Source organism: Zootoca vivipara, chromosome 15 (genome assembly GCF_963506605.1).
Source record: "Zootoca vivipara chromosome 15, rZooViv1.1, whole genome shotgun sequence".
In the NCBI taxonomy this organism is placed as follows: domain Eukaryota; kingdom Metazoa; phylum Chordata; class Lepidosauria; order Squamata; family Lacertidae; genus Zootoca; species Zootoca vivipara.
Genome location: NC_083290.1, coordinates 22,594,403 through 22,608,100, shown reverse-complemented (window position 1 = coordinate 22,608,100; position 13,698 = coordinate 22,594,403). Strand labels below are relative to the sequence as shown.

Genomic DNA, 13,698 nt, shown 5'->3' with positions numbered 1-13,698 from the left:
CGCGCCGTTGTGCCCGGGGGCAGTGAGCGAGCAGCTCGTGGAGTGCCACCTTGTCACCCTCCCAGACATGGCACCCAGGGTGCACCGCCCCCCCCTTGCGACGCCACTGCATACATGAGGGCAGAGTTATTTTTCAAGAAAAAGGTGTCTGAGCTCATTGTGAACTTCTCCCCCCTTCTCTTAGAATGGCAATGACGTCTACCTGAGGGGTGCTGGAGCTGAGCTCTAATGAGCTCCAGCTGAAAAAAGCCCTGGGGTGAGGGCAAGGTTGTTTTATTCCTTTAATCCCAGAATCTAGTGTTAACTAAGGAACTTTGAATTTCAGGGGATGGACATACCACTTTCGGTTCAGCATCGGAATTCTTAAGCAGCCATTCTATGTCTAGGCTTGTTTGCCCCAGGCGGTACAGTCGATGGTGACAGGGCAGAGTAATGTTTGCTTCGGCCACTTTCTTAAATTCTATCTGAGCCCGTGAAAGCCAAGTGGAACAGGATGCTGAAAGAGAAAGAACAAGTCAGATGCTTCCAGTAATCCTACACCAATAAATTGCTGCCTTGGCATTTCATAACAACATCAAACCTTTGGTTACGTAAAACATGCTCAATACCCACACGAGAATTGACCAAGAAGACCAGATAGGAACATTTAAAGCAATATTATTCCTATTACAAATGCAACTAAAATGGAGAGGGAGAGAGTGACTTGCCAAGATGATGAGGCTACACTGAGGTGGAATCTGAATACATCCATCACTCTGTCAAGAGGATCATAGTGACTTTTACCTATCTTTGTGTTATCATGGGATGCTGGGGGGCTTGTTCTGTTTTGCAGATCAGTTGCTTGGTAGGCATGTCACAAGTGCAGCCTCACTAAAACAGAGTTTGGTTATCTCTTGCTTTACAAAATAAAAGTTTATTTGTATCTATTTCAGATGGGCTGGCTGGTAGATTATTGACTGGTTTACTGCTAATCTACGGTAGATACTTTTTACATACTTTTTTTTTTTTAAAAAATTATGCTGATGCTGGTAAAACACCAGTGGTAAAAACCAGTGTTGCCATGTGCACCAAACAGATGGTAAACATAGAATTCTTTTAACTGTTGGAGTTGATAAAAGGAACATAGGAAGCTGCCTTATACAGAGTCAGACCTTTGTTGGTTTATTTCTGCACTGTCTACACCAGGCATGTCCAAAGTTCAGCCCAGGGGCCTCATCCGGCCCTCTGGTCAATTTAATCTGCCCCCCATGGCAAAACCCCCAGTAAAAGGTCAACAACTTCAATCCTAAAAAAAGGTCAACAACTATGGTCGGCCCTCACACACGTTCACTTCATCAAATCTGGCCCTCTGAAAAAAGTTTGGACACCCCTGGTCTATACAAACTAGCAGTGGTTTCAGGCAGGGGTGTATCTGGAGAAGCCATGGATTGAAATAGGGCCTTTTTGCATGCAAAGCAAGATACTTTACCACTGAGCTGTGGCTCATAGTATATAACAGTTGCTAAAATAATGGTAGGTTTGGTTGAGCCTAAAGGTACTGGTATTTATACCGGTAGTGAATGAGTGCATGAGTAGTGTATGTTTTAAAGCAACAATCAAAACACTTAACTCACTTTTCTTGAATAGTGAGTTGATTTTCGGCTGTTTGAGTACTCTGAGTATTCATCACAACAGTACTGGTGGTAGCTTCCCTCAAACTATATAAAAAAAGTAGAGCTTGAACTACTGGTTTTTAGATTCACACACTCTTGGCAGAAGCCCTGCCCAGAGCAAGGGATTTAATTTATGTGGGCTATGCATAAAGAACCTGTAGCTGAATATAGGCAGGGCTAACCTGGCAGCGGTTGTCCTGGTTCTACTGGCAGCATTTCCACCCATATTGTGTTGCAGTGCATTGATGGGTGGTGAAATGCCATGGACGCCAGTTCCCTCTCCTCAAACTCCATCCATCGGATTCTGCTACTTTGTGGTGGGATTAGGAACCAAATTTTATGACTTATGATTGATAAAGCTTTTGCTTACAGTTTGTTAATAAGAAACATGTTATTTTTAACTTAAAACCCTCCTACCAAAAGGAAACCAAGTAATCAATGGCAAAATTGTATACAGCTGACAATGCTATATTGATGCTTCCAGAGTTGGCCGCTAGAGGGACTCTGATACACATGTGAAATTTAGGCTGAGAAAGTAATGTAGACAAAACAAATAGATATGGAGTGTCTTTGTTTTTATCATGTGTGCTGTTTTTGAGAAGATCTCTTTTTTTATTAAAAAAAGGGAGAGGAGACGCCCCAGTGACAGCTTGTTTTAATTGTTTTTATAGTTGACCATCTTTAGAGCAGCCAGAAAAGAGAAGCAACAGAAAACTAATAATAAAATGTCACCCCAGTTCAGTTTACATTATTTTACTGTGAAATGGTGTGTTCATGAATGAGTTGATTCATTTGTGCTTGCATTTCAAAAAGCTGTTTGGCTTCATCTAGTTTTTGGCTAATTCCCTTATGGGGTATCCAGAGCCCGTATAGGGTCCCTCAGGAGATTTCTATTGGTCAGAGAGAAAGCAGAGGCAAAGCAGAGTATATTGAAAGGAAAGCAGCTAGTAAGCCTGACCTTTATTAAAGAAAATAAACTGTTGTAACAGAGTCCCCACTCACCACCCACAGGAGGGAGGAGAACCCCGAACAATGGTGTTCAAGCCCCTATAAAAACTTTTGAAATTGCCCACCCTGTAGCCCAAGACCACCCACAAAACATCATACATACATCACAGAAGGAGGCAGTCTCCAGCAGAAATTTGAGAGTCTTGCTTCTCTCCTATCTGCCATGATACCTGATAATGCCTTACTTGATTGCCTTTTCTGGGTTGCCTGGCCTTTCCTTTGAGATGGTAAATACTTTAGTTCCTGGAATCTCTTACGCATATTGATAGTTTGCTGAGCATAACAGATACTTGCCAGACTGTATTTGAAAAGGGAGGTGTAAGCCCCTACAGTCCAAAGACAATTGGAAAGCTTTTCCCATTTCCTTCCTCGTAGAGAAATATTTGTGGACAATTTGGGAGAGTCAAAATGGCTTCAGGATTGGTCTCCTGTACTATTTTAGACATGAGGTTTATATACTTATGTATGTGTTTGCCTTGTACATTTATGAACATTTATTCTGTATTTGAGACCTTAAAATTCTTATAACACTAGTTTGAGGAAACAGGAACAATGAGAGTGACACACACACACACACATTCCTGCATTCACCTTTTCAGGACAAATCCTAGCCTCCCAGGTATGCAAAAAAATTCTGCTTAATTCACTGTTGGCAAAGTAGCAACAAAGACCTTAGTCGTGTATACACAATATATGTAAATAAAAAACAGGCAAGAAAATGACCCTTAGATACATTAAGTCAATGATAGGGTGATAGGATCACATTCAAAATGTTCGGGCCTTGCATGTTACCATTTTTTCTTGTGTGTCAGAATACACATTAGGATTACTGTACTTATTTGAAAATTAATTACCATGACTTAACACGGGAGTCCCTTAAGTGAGAATCTAATATTCTGGGAGGAGAAAGAAGACTATTGCTTTCAACTATCACAATCTTAGCAGCTTTTTCTATCCCCACCCCAAACATACTTGTACATTTTGCAAACTATGCTGGGGTATATCGTAAATTGAAATGCAACCCCTTGAAAGTACACATATCTACACAGAATTTGCTCATGGGCAGGCATCCTTTGTTTTTGTTCTTCAAAAAATACTGCGAGAAGTTTCACTGAATCAGTGAAATTGTGTGAAAACAGTATTCCTGTTTTACACACAACTCAGCGCATATTGATGTACAGTAAATGCTCCACCTCTCCCCAGCTATAGCTAACACTTCTGTTAGTTAAACAGCCCAGGAACCAGGTCCATATTCCCCACCTTGTCATTGCATTCAGAAATCAAAGCATATGGCAGTGAATGTGCTCAGATTTGGCTTCATGAATGGCATTGAGGTGGAGAAAATTAAAATGAATGGTATGGCTAAAATAGTCATTTTTAATAGTGCTTTGTGTTTCTAAGAGTTGTACCACAAGAGGGCAGAATTCCCCCAAAGGCCATGGGCGTTTGAGCTTGTTATAGCTCTCCCTCTCTCTCTCCCCCCCCCCTCTTTCTTGATCACATGTGATAATTCATAATCTAGTGTATATGTGTTCTCAGAATTCAACCAGGTCATGTATGTGAGTTTCTATTTGTAAGCTGCATTTATAATTTGGTAAACCTAAAATCTGGGAAAGAAATAACATGTATTTTTGTATTTAGTGTCAGTGATTCTGAAGAAAATGCTACCTAACTTAAGACCTGAAAATCTAATAGCAAGGAACTTTCAGATTTCTCAAAATAGTTTGGGGGAGCCTAACCATCAAAAGGGACGCAGGTGGGTTAAAGCTGTGGGTTAAACCACAAAGCCCTAGGGCTTGCTGATTGGAAGGCCGGCGGTTCAAATCTCCGTGATGGGGTGAGCTCCCTTTGCTCGGTCCCAGCTCCTGCCTACCTAGCAGTTCGAAAGCACGTCAAAATGCAAGTAGATAAATGGGTATCGCTATGGCGGGAAGGTAAACGGTGTTTCCGTGCGCTGCTCTGATTCGCTAGAAGCAGCTTAGTCATGCTGGCCACATGACCCGGAAGCTGTACGCTGGCTCCCTCAGCCAGTAAAGCGACATGAGCACCGCAACCCCAGAGTCTGTGACTGGACCTTTAAGTCAGGGTCCCTTTACCTTTAACCATCAAACTGTTCATATTCACTAGCTAAGGCTGTAATAAAAGACTTCGATTTATTGAGCCTACAGTTGAAAGGGTTAACTAAGAAGGCACGGAGGTAGGAGATAAAATGGATTGTGATACACACTGCAAGTGTTTCTTCACTTTGCAATTTGGATTCACCTTTGAATCCTAGGCATCTTGAAAATCCTTTTCATCTACAGGGAGTTTCCATAAAATCCTATGTGAAATAACTGGAGATGGCCTTTTAACGAGGCAGGGATTTCATGTAAGCAGTTGGTACTGTATGGTGTTCATGTCTGCCCTTGCATCAATTGAAAAGCTCAGTCTTAAGCAATTTTGCAATGGAGTGTTCATCACACATAAGAAATGCATGTGTATCCTTCAGCTTGTGTCATGAGGAACTTCAAAAGTATATCTAAAACTGGAAATGTAAAAAAATGGACTCTCTAGTGAAGGGTGATGGTGGAGAAAGGTGGAGTTTAGAAGCTTTTTTATTTTTTTACTTCTCTTTTTTGACAATAGTAGTTATTAATTTGTTAAAGATGGATAAAGAGAGACATTGGCAGGCTGCCGTACAGCCATAGAAGAAATTGATGTTTGATTCCCATTTTAGCAAAACATTGCATATGCTCAGGAAATGCTTTTCCTTGAAATGCTTCTCCTTTTGGGTCTTGCTTCTGCATTGGTCCTGATGCTATCAACTATAATTTTATTAGATCAAGTGGTATCTTAACCACTCTCCTGCTGCTTCCTTGTGACAAATTTCCACTGCCATGTTATAATGCCTACAAACACCATGAGCTGTGACAAGAATAAAATATTGTGTAGATCAGGCATCCCCAAACTTCGGCCCTCCAGATGTTTTGGACTACAGTTCCCATCATCCCTGACCACTGGTCTTGTTAGCTAGGGATCATGGGAGTTGTAGGCCAAAACATCTGGAGGGCTGCAGTTTGGGGATGCCTGGTGTAGATTAACCTGGAGATGATTTTTCCCCAAAGAGTTCTGTGAATCTCATTCTATACTAACAAAAAATGATACATTAAAAACTGGGTTGTAGCCAAGTAAGTTCTACTCAGAGTAGACCCATTGAAATTAATGAACCTAAGTTAATCATGCTCATTAATTTCAATGGGACTACTAAGTACATATAACTAACATTGGCTGCAATTCTGTTTGCAGGCTTCCTTTTCTTCACCTAAACTTTAATTTTGCTATCCTTAATAACCTCAAATCTTGAGCCAATGTGCAAGTAGTGCCTTTTTGCAGATTTTTTCTTGCAGAGGAGGAGAAAGTTGGAACATTCTGTGAGATAATCACTCAGTTATGCCCAGACGATGTACATACTGGGACATCTGCTCTTTGTATTCTTTGGCTAGCAATGGAAGAGAGGCTATAGGTCACCTTCTCCCGAGAGTGTGAGCGCTCAGAGTAAGTGAGACCCGGCCCCACATGCATGATGCTTGCAGCCTGCTTTCCTAGTCTGATCTGTGGTTTCAGGAATTTGGTAGAGAGTCAGAAGTGTCTGGTTAAAAAAATATTTTATTGCAGTCAGCTCCCAGAGGGAGCAGCTAGCTAGGCTCAAAACAAAGAGGACAATGAGGCCCATCAATATAAAACATAGTGCCACAGAGGCGCTGACTAATTTGAATCACATGCGCTTGAAGTTTCAAGTGACACAAAGATAAAATGAAAATAAATTTCTTTGCTCTTTTAAGCATTGTGAAGCATTTGAGGTCTGAAGCTAAAGAAATTAGTAAGGATCAAATCAAACTATAAAGAACAAATTGTAGATTTAAAGATTGAATCCCCCCCCACATACCATTTAGAAGCAGTTATAAGGAGAAAATGTGATGGGTCCTGTGCAGATATATATATATATATATATATATATATATATATATATATATATATATATATATATCCCTGTTGAATCATGGGTGGTAGTCAGCAGCTGTGTAGGTGGGGAAGTGACCATTATTTTCCTGGCTTCTTCACAAAAGTTGCTGTACTAGCACAGAATTTACAATGAAATTTTGAGAGAGTATTAAAGTGGAATTGCTGATGGAAAAGTGGGCTGGAGATTGCTGCTGTTCTGTTTTTGGCAGAATGCCATAAATAAAAGGATATTGCCTTTAAATGTGGCTGAACAGCCATCATAATCAAGCTTCTTGGGGAAGAAGCTGAAGAAAGCATTATGTGTCAGAACCGGCCTACTTGAGAAATCACACTGAAAATTGGAAAGAGTTTTAGAATTACAACTGTTTTTTCTTCATATTTTATGTCAATATGTATTGCTAGTAAAATATGAGAAATCTAATAACCTGGCGATCAACAGTGGATAATGTCTGCTTTGAGCAATGTCTTCCCATTTTAACTGTTTACAAAATATTTATCCTATGAGCATTGCAAAGTTTTTTGTTTCCTGTTAGCCTGACAGGCTAGGTGCCCTCTCAACAGACAAAACAGTTTTTCCCCTGATTATTGTAACCTAACAAACAGCAGGTAAATTATAGCCTCTGATGTTCAGAGCTTCACAGAGAAGTTGACAGTACTGTACAAGAAAATTGTCTGTAGTTATTACAGCTGCAGCTGGAGACAGGAATACCTGAGGCATTTATCCAACTTGTTTCAATTGCAGGTACAAACTCCTAGGGAAGGGAAGAGAGATGGAGGGCAGATGGGTGCATGTACTTGCTTGTCAGATGTTCAGGTTAAGATGATAGCTAACAGAAAGCCCAATATATTTGGGTTGCTAAACCTTGCCCTGGATCTGAATATTGCACATATCAAACCTAATAATGCTGGTTGAAGGGAGACTATGATGAATGGCTAGATGGAAAAGGATGTTAAGAATAGGCTGAGGGGTAAACCCTACACATATCTGGAGTAGAGTCCCTAAGATGTTTAGATGGCATCTTGTATGCATCCTTCCAGCAACTCTTGCAGCCAAGCTGGTGCCAGATGTATTGCTCTGCTTTCCTTTGGACCCATCAGTGAGGGGCTTGCCATCTGGGCAGCCCAGGACCTTCATACACACTGCCCAGGATTGTGCCACGGAGAGATCGCTTTGATGCTACTAATGCAACAAAAACAACGCAGTAGGAAGCAGATATGAGTTACTGGTCTGTGCAGTAACAGCAGGCATTGATGCTCCAGGGTTTGACTTCACTCCCAGAAGCGCACTCCATTGTCTTTTGAGACAGATGGATGCCAACAGCAGTTTACGTATACAATGTATTCTGCATCATCATCATCATGATCTGGGATTGTGACTGATCTTAACAGTGCTAAGGAAATTGTTTTATAAAGGATCAAATTAGCCCTTAGTTCAATCAACTTCTGGTTCAAGTCCCTAAGCCAGAAAATTAAACTTTTACCTATTATATGACAAATACATAACTCTTCCCACAAGGATGCCCTGAGCACCTATCTCATAATTGTTGGACTATGTAAACATTAGATTTAATTATAATTTGTCCTTCTGTAGGCCATCAGAAGATTGTCACCATTCTGCACAGCAGAAGGCAAAGATCTACGAATGACAAAAAGCCTCAGCATGCATGCAGAAGGTTTCTTACTTATTGCTATTTAATACTTTCAGACATGTTTACCTCACAGCAAGGTACTTGTCTAACAACCTGTCTGGTTCCGGTGACAATCATATACTTGCTTGTGTCAGCTTTTCAGGTGTCCTCTAGATAGAAATAGTACTAGTATGATATCTGAACACCAAACATTTCTTGTACTGTATAGCAGTAGAAAAGTGAAGAGGGGGGAATAGGTGTTCAGAAGCACACGTTGCTAAGAGTTTACCATACAGCAAAAGGCAACATGAGGCAAGATGTGGATATTTCCAAGACCAATGCCTGTGCATGATAACACTAGCAAAAAGTGTGATGCAGAAGGCAGCAGATGTTGTTGCCCCTCAGAGACAAAACAGTATGTAAAGTTTGTGCATAGAGGCAAGTGAAGATATACATGCCGTTCTGTTGCTGAGTGTTCGCATTTATCCCTTCTATTCAGCTGCGTTTTGGGAAATCTGTTGTTCATACACCGATGGTGCATGTAAGATCAAAAAGTTACATTTATTCCAAGACAGCTACCCGCTTCTTGACATAGAACTTAACATCTTTATGTTGACCTGACTATAAGTGGCCAATTCAAGAGAAAATACATTAGGACTATAATGGCTAATAAGTCATCAAGCAGATTGTTGCCACCAGAGACCCAAACAATCTCCAAAGGAGAGATGAAGGGGCCAGCTGTAAATCTTCTAGTCCTGGGAGAAGATTTGTGAAGTTAGGCTGCTGAAGTTCCTTGACAATGGGTAGGCAAACTAAGGCCCGGGGGCCGGATCTGGCCAATTGCCTTCTAAATCCGGCCCACGGACGGTCCGGGAATCAACTTGTTTTTACATGAGTGTTTTATTTAAAATGCATCTCTGGGTTATTTGTGGGACCTGCCTGGTGTTTTTACATGAGTAGAATGTGTCCTTATATTAAAAATGCCTCTCCGGGTTATTTGTGGGGCATAGGAATTCGTTCACACACACCCATATACTCCGGCCCCCTACAAGGTCTGAGGGACAGTGGACCGGCCCCCTGCTGAAAAAGTCTGCTGACCTTGACAGTGCAGTAAGACCAGCATCAGCAGCTGGAACTTTATTGTCTGTTAACTTCCTTTTTGCTTTTATGTGTTTAAGTTGGGTATTTCTTTCGTAATATTGATTCTATTCTGTGTTTTGTTTAATTGTTGGTTTTGTCCTGTTTGAATTTATTTCTATCTTTTGCAGTGTGGCTAGATCTGCTAATTTTTGATGGGATTGAAGGTTTGCCTGACTCCCCCATGGATCCTGCTTCGTATTAAAGACTGGGGCCCGTGTGATTTGAACTCTTACTGCTGGCACTGGGTCTGGTTTAGTTCTGTTTAAAGTCCAGGTCCCAGTCCAGTTGGTAGTTTGCATGACATTTGCAGTGATCTTTTTTGAAAGGGGAAGATCTGAATTTTTTTTAAGTCATCAAAATTAATTTCTAGACGAGTCATGTTTATATCAAGACATTTGACGATAAACTGGTAGTGCTAGATATGTTGTTGTTGTTGTTTAGTCGTTTAGTCGTGTCCGACTCTTCGTGACCCCATGGACCATAGCACGCCAGGCACTCCTGTCTTGCACTGCCTCCCGCAGTTTGGTCAAACTCATGTTGGTAGCTTCGAGAACACTGTCCAACCATCTCGTCCTCTGTCGTCCTCTTCTCCTAGTTCCCTCCATCTTTCCCAACATCAAGGTCTTTTCCAAGGATTCTTCTCTTCTCATGAGGTGGCCAAAGTATTGGAGCCTCAGCTTCACGATCTGTCCTTCCAGTGAGCACTCAGGGCTGATTTCCTTAAGAATGGATAGGTTTGATCTTCTTGCAGTCCATGGGACTCTCAAGAGTCTCCTCCAGCACCATAATGCAAAAGCACCAATTCTTTGGCGATCAGCCTTCTTTATGGTCCAGCTCTCACTTCCATACATCACTACTGGGAAAACCATAGCTTTAACTATACGGACCTTTGTCGGCAAGGTGATGTCTCTGCTTTTCAAGATGCTGTCTAGGTTTGTCATTGCTTTTCTCCCAAGAAGCAGGCGTCTTTTAATATCGTGACTGCTGTCACCATCTGCAGTGATCAAGGAGCCCAAGAAAGTAAAATCTCTCACTGCCTCCATTTCTTCCCCTTCTATTTGCCAGGAGGTGAGTGCTAGATATAAACCTTGCCAAATTCTAACAAGTGATTTTGCATTTAGGAAAAAGCTTTATTTTGAAACACATGCACGGATCTTAAGAAGTAACCTTGGTATACCTCCCATCACAATCAATGAAAGTCACTTTTCAGGTACAAGCTTCATTCCCTGTTAGCCATTTTCAAGTTACAGTAGTGAAGTGCTCAGTTATGTTCCAATACTTGCTCATAACAAGATATGACAGTTCACGTACCCACTACAAGTGTTGCTAATATGAGACGAAAATGAATGCCTAATGTTCTGTGTCACTTTTCATATTCCCACCTATTCCAAAACATGCATGGATGACCACAGATTTCCTCTGGGCAAAAATATGAATGACAACAACAGCCACTCCCCCATGTTCTTTATAGTGTAGACTAGAGAATGTGAGTCTGTATCATTAATATATTTTTGTTTGGTACAGATTTCTATATTGCTTACTTTCACCCTTGTGGTGTGCATATCTACGAATGTTTCTTCATGCAAAAGTCACCTAGCATAAAAAGTATTGTGGGATTCTCAGTACCTCCAGACACGTCATTCCAAAGTTCTTCCTAGCCTACCCAAACCAAAAAAAGAAGTATATTTCAGGTTCTCCAAGTTGAATATGTTTGTCACTGAAGGGCGACTGGGGTGGGGGTGGGGTGGTGGGTTGTTGTTTTTTAAGTGCCTCCAGTATGTTTTTTTCACCACAGATATTCTGTGTCAGTAGTTCCACTAAACTGATATATTTGAAGCAGTGGTAAATCAGGTGTTTGGGAGCTAGGCCACAGTGAGTCTATTTAACCATCTAATCTACATATGGTACCAGAAGGCATTTTGCTGTGTATACAGAGAAAATAAGTAATAGCACGTATCCTATGCTGTACACACAGAAAGTAAGTAATATCACGTATCCTATGCTGAGGCTCTCCTCAGGCATATACAGTATAGTAATGAATCGATTAGATTATCACGTCTCCGAGCTATGCTGGTGTCTATTACAGTGGTACCTCTACTTACGAATTTAATGCGTTCCGAACGCACATTTGTAAGTCAAAAAAAAATGTAAGTCGAATCCCATAGGAATGCATTGGGAGAAAAAATTCGTAAGTAGAAGCAACCCTATCTAAAAATTCGTAAGTAGAAAAAATCCTATCTAAACCGCATCCAAGATGGCGGACGGAGCTCCATTCGTAAGTAGAAACATTCGTAAGTCGAGTCATTCGTAAGTAGAGGTACCACTGTATATTCACATTCCTCATAACAGTGCTTTTCCTTCTGAAGTGAACCTGCTTATTGCTCCCTTATTCTTAACAGCCTCACCCCTGCCTAGTTTTTATAGGTTTTGTCCCCCGTCACTATTTCTTCACATTCTATTTGTGTGTCTATGCGCGCGCACACACACACACACACACACACACAGAGCCTCTGATGTTTTCTCCTCTAGCTAAGGCCAAAGAGCCTAGGGATGTTGTCTGAGGAAAGCCCTGAACAAGAATAAACTTGTACTGTGTCCCAACAAGCATTCCTGTGACCTTTGCAGCTTCCATTGGGCACTTGTCCCAGTTTCAGAGTGAAGATGCCCTAGGTCTGGCTGAAGCTGCAAAGACCTTTGCATAAGCAACCATCTTGCTATCAGTGACCTGAACAGAAAGATGTTCCAGCTGAGAGCTATGAGATGTCATTGAGCTTGGGTGAGTGAGTGAGCATAATGTTTCTAACATGCTGAACCAGAACAAATGTTGCTTCACGTGGGCTGCTGCAGAGCATATCTGCTAATTAGATGTGAAAAGGCCAGCCATGTTACCAAGGAGCACATTCTATGAAGGTCAGAGGAAGTATATGTACCTTAGCCTAGGAAAAAGGGGTAGAGGGGTAATTTTCATTTGTGCCTAGGGCGCCCACTATTGCAAGAAGTTCTTTTGCGTTACAACACCTCTTAGTTGCGGATGGATTTTGGATCAGGTTTTCAGGATTCCCCCACCCACCCAAAAAAACAGCTGATATGCACACCAATAACACCAGCAGAATGTTTTTAGAAGTTCCATTTGATACAATGCTAGTTAGATTGGTCCTCTTTGATTTGTACTTGATAAAGATTCTTGAAGGCCTCAAAACGAACTTCATAGTTAGCTTAAAAAAACCTTCTTGAATGGGGAAGAAAGGAAATGCTCCATTTTGAAATCATCTTAAACTTTAATTTGATATAATGGCGAAACATTGACATTAATGAGCATTTTTGCAAAGGTATTGTATGCATACATTATGTGATGGGGGGGGGAGAAATGAGTAGCTTTGAAACAATGCCTGCCTTATTCATTTTAACTTCAGTGCAAACATTTAAATCAACTCATTTTGTCTCACTGGTGACTCTTCATAGCACATAGAACAGTGACTCTTAGCCTCAGGGAAGAACAGTTCTCTACAGTGAGGGGAGACAACAAAGAACAGCAGACAGAGGTTGCACAAAGGTAGCTCTCAAAACTGGTGAAAACAGTCAAACTTTACTAACGCTTATGATTTTTTTCTGTGGCATTTCCCCCACCTCCCTAAGATGAGCTCTCTTGGCAAGTGGTGATTGTTTTGATAAATCATACAGGGATACATCCTGTTTGGGTTAATGCAAAAGCAAATACACATGTGAAATTGAGAGCAGTATTTGATGGTATTAGAGAAATATATAACCAGTTTTTGCATCTGAGAAAACAAAGCTTATTTGAGATCTTGTTTTATTTGTACCACCTGTGTTCCGAGCTAATGTAGAATAGAATGGGACAGAGAAACCTAATCATTTGTAGGCTTAGAGATGAGTTTAAGCCAAATGCACAGTAATTCTCGGGGACCTTAATGCTAGTAGCATATATAATAAGAGTATTTAGATTTAAGCTGATACCTATTCACTAGAGTCAGGAAGACAAGGCAGAGTGCACTGATGGGCAAGAATCAAGTATCCAAGTCCGAGATTTTAAGTGAGGAGATCTGAGATGTGTCAGGATGCAGAAAGGATTAGGGGTTAATGCTGAATAAGATGTTCAGAGTTAAGGCAGTTTGGGTCCTTATATTGACAGAATGAACCTTGGGTATGTATTTTAGTACAGTGTTCCATTTCCTGGTGGAGCTTTACATAGTCTGGCATAACGTATAGGAATGGGCACAGTATGGCTGTCATCTTGACTGATTATCTGT

The 13,698-nt window shown here is 41.0% G+C and overlaps 1 protein-coding gene across 2 annotated transcripts in view; it reads right to left on the bottom strand.

Moving 5' to 3' along the window:
• The window catches only part of CLMP (CXADR like membrane protein), a 67,690-nt gene that overhangs the window by 14,636 nt on the left and 39,356 nt on the right, over window positions 1-13,698 (bottom strand). For both annotated transcript variants that reach the window (XM_035138753.2, XM_060268440.1), the window contains one exon: window positions 339-496. In XM_035138753.2, the coding sequence (XP_034994644.1) occupies window positions 339-496 (158 nt within the window). The remainder of the gene's footprint in view (window positions 1-338; window positions 497-13,698) is intronic.